Raw genomic sequence first — 1,286 nt, forward strand, 5'->3', positions numbered from 1 at the left:
ATCTGAAAATGTGTATCTCACACATTACCAAACTGAAAGTGAAAATGTGGGTTTATAGAAAAGCATAAACTAGGAAGTCTTATTTTAAAAGAGTCTTATTTTTAATAAGATCAACATTAATCTGTGAGATTTCCTTAGTGGCTTTCAACAAATAATGGATAAAAGGAGGAGTAATTTCTTTAAAGTTATTCTATAACTTATGCTTTATACTAATTCACATAGTAAATAGAAATTAGGGAGATTTTATCAACATATTTTACATTGTATGTAATTATTCTACTAATATATTCTATGAATAAATAGTGTTTATTTTTCCTTTCATAAATACAGATGGGTAGCCTCTGGGAGGCCAAGGTAGGAGGATCACTTGAGGTCAGGAGTTCGAAACCAGCCTGAGCAAGAGCGAGAACCCCATCTCTACTAAAAATAGAAACATTAGCCGGGCGTGGTGGTGAGCGCTTATAGTCCCAGCTACTCGGGAGGCTGAGGCAGCAGGATCGCTTGAGCCCAGAAGTTTGAGGTTGCTGTGAGCTAGGCTGACACCGTGGCACTCTACTCAGGGTAACAGAGTGAGACTCTGTCTCAAAAAAAAAAAGATAAATCCAGATAAGGAAGTTGAGCAAAATCTGTGCATAAGAAGAGACTTTCTACAATTATGTACTTTTACTTCTTTTAGGAGAGAATGTTCTCTATTTAGTATTTATTTAGGATTTGCCAAAAAAGGACTTTATTATTTATTTTTCCTTTAGTCCAGAAGAAACATTGAAAGCTATAGATTATTACTGTTTTTGAAATTAAATTCATTTATATATTTCATGTTTTTTTCTCATCTTGATAGACCCTACTGTCAGTTTCTGAACCTTATAAAATAGTAACCTCAGTACAAGTCATTAATAATGTATTGAAATGAATTTAATCACTTAAGAAATCAGGAGGAAGAAAGTTGGTATTGATTATAATAGAAGAATTGAAACAGGGTTGCAATTTTTTTTTATATCATGGCTTCTTCAGCATAGTAAAGAACTCACTGATGTTTAGAAAACAAATATGATTGATTTTCTCATTTTTCATTAGAAAGCAATTGAACTGAACCCTAAAGATGCCACCTCAATTCACCTTATGGGTATTTGGTAAGAAAATTTCTTTAAATAAATATTTCAGTAGTATTTAGTATGTTTTTATTTTTTAGTATGAATTGTAAATCCTACATTAATGGTCTGTTAAATCATTTGACATGAACCCTTGTTCCAGCTATAAAGAGATTAGAGAATACTGGTTGTATTTGG

At 32.1% G+C, this 1,286-nt stretch overlaps 1 protein-coding gene across 1 annotated transcript in view; it reads left to right on the forward strand.

Annotated features, from left to right (window-relative positions):
- RMDN1 (regulator of microtubule dynamics 1) overlaps positions 1-1,286 on the forward strand; it is a 30,399-nt gene that overhangs the window by 19,537 nt on the left and 9,576 nt on the right. The window contains exon 6 of the mRNA XM_012643548.1: positions 1,075-1,130. Coding sequence (XP_012499002.1) covers positions 1,075-1,130 — 56 coding nt within the window. The remainder of the gene's footprint in view (positions 1-1,074; positions 1,131-1,286) is intronic.

This window comes from Propithecus coquereli, unplaced genomic scaffold (genome assembly GCF_000956105.1).
Source record: "Propithecus coquereli isolate 6110/MARCELLA unplaced genomic scaffold, Pcoq_1.0 Scaffold2, whole genome shotgun sequence".
Classification (NCBI taxonomy): Eukaryota; Metazoa; Chordata; class Mammalia; order Primates; family Indriidae; genus Propithecus; species Propithecus coquereli.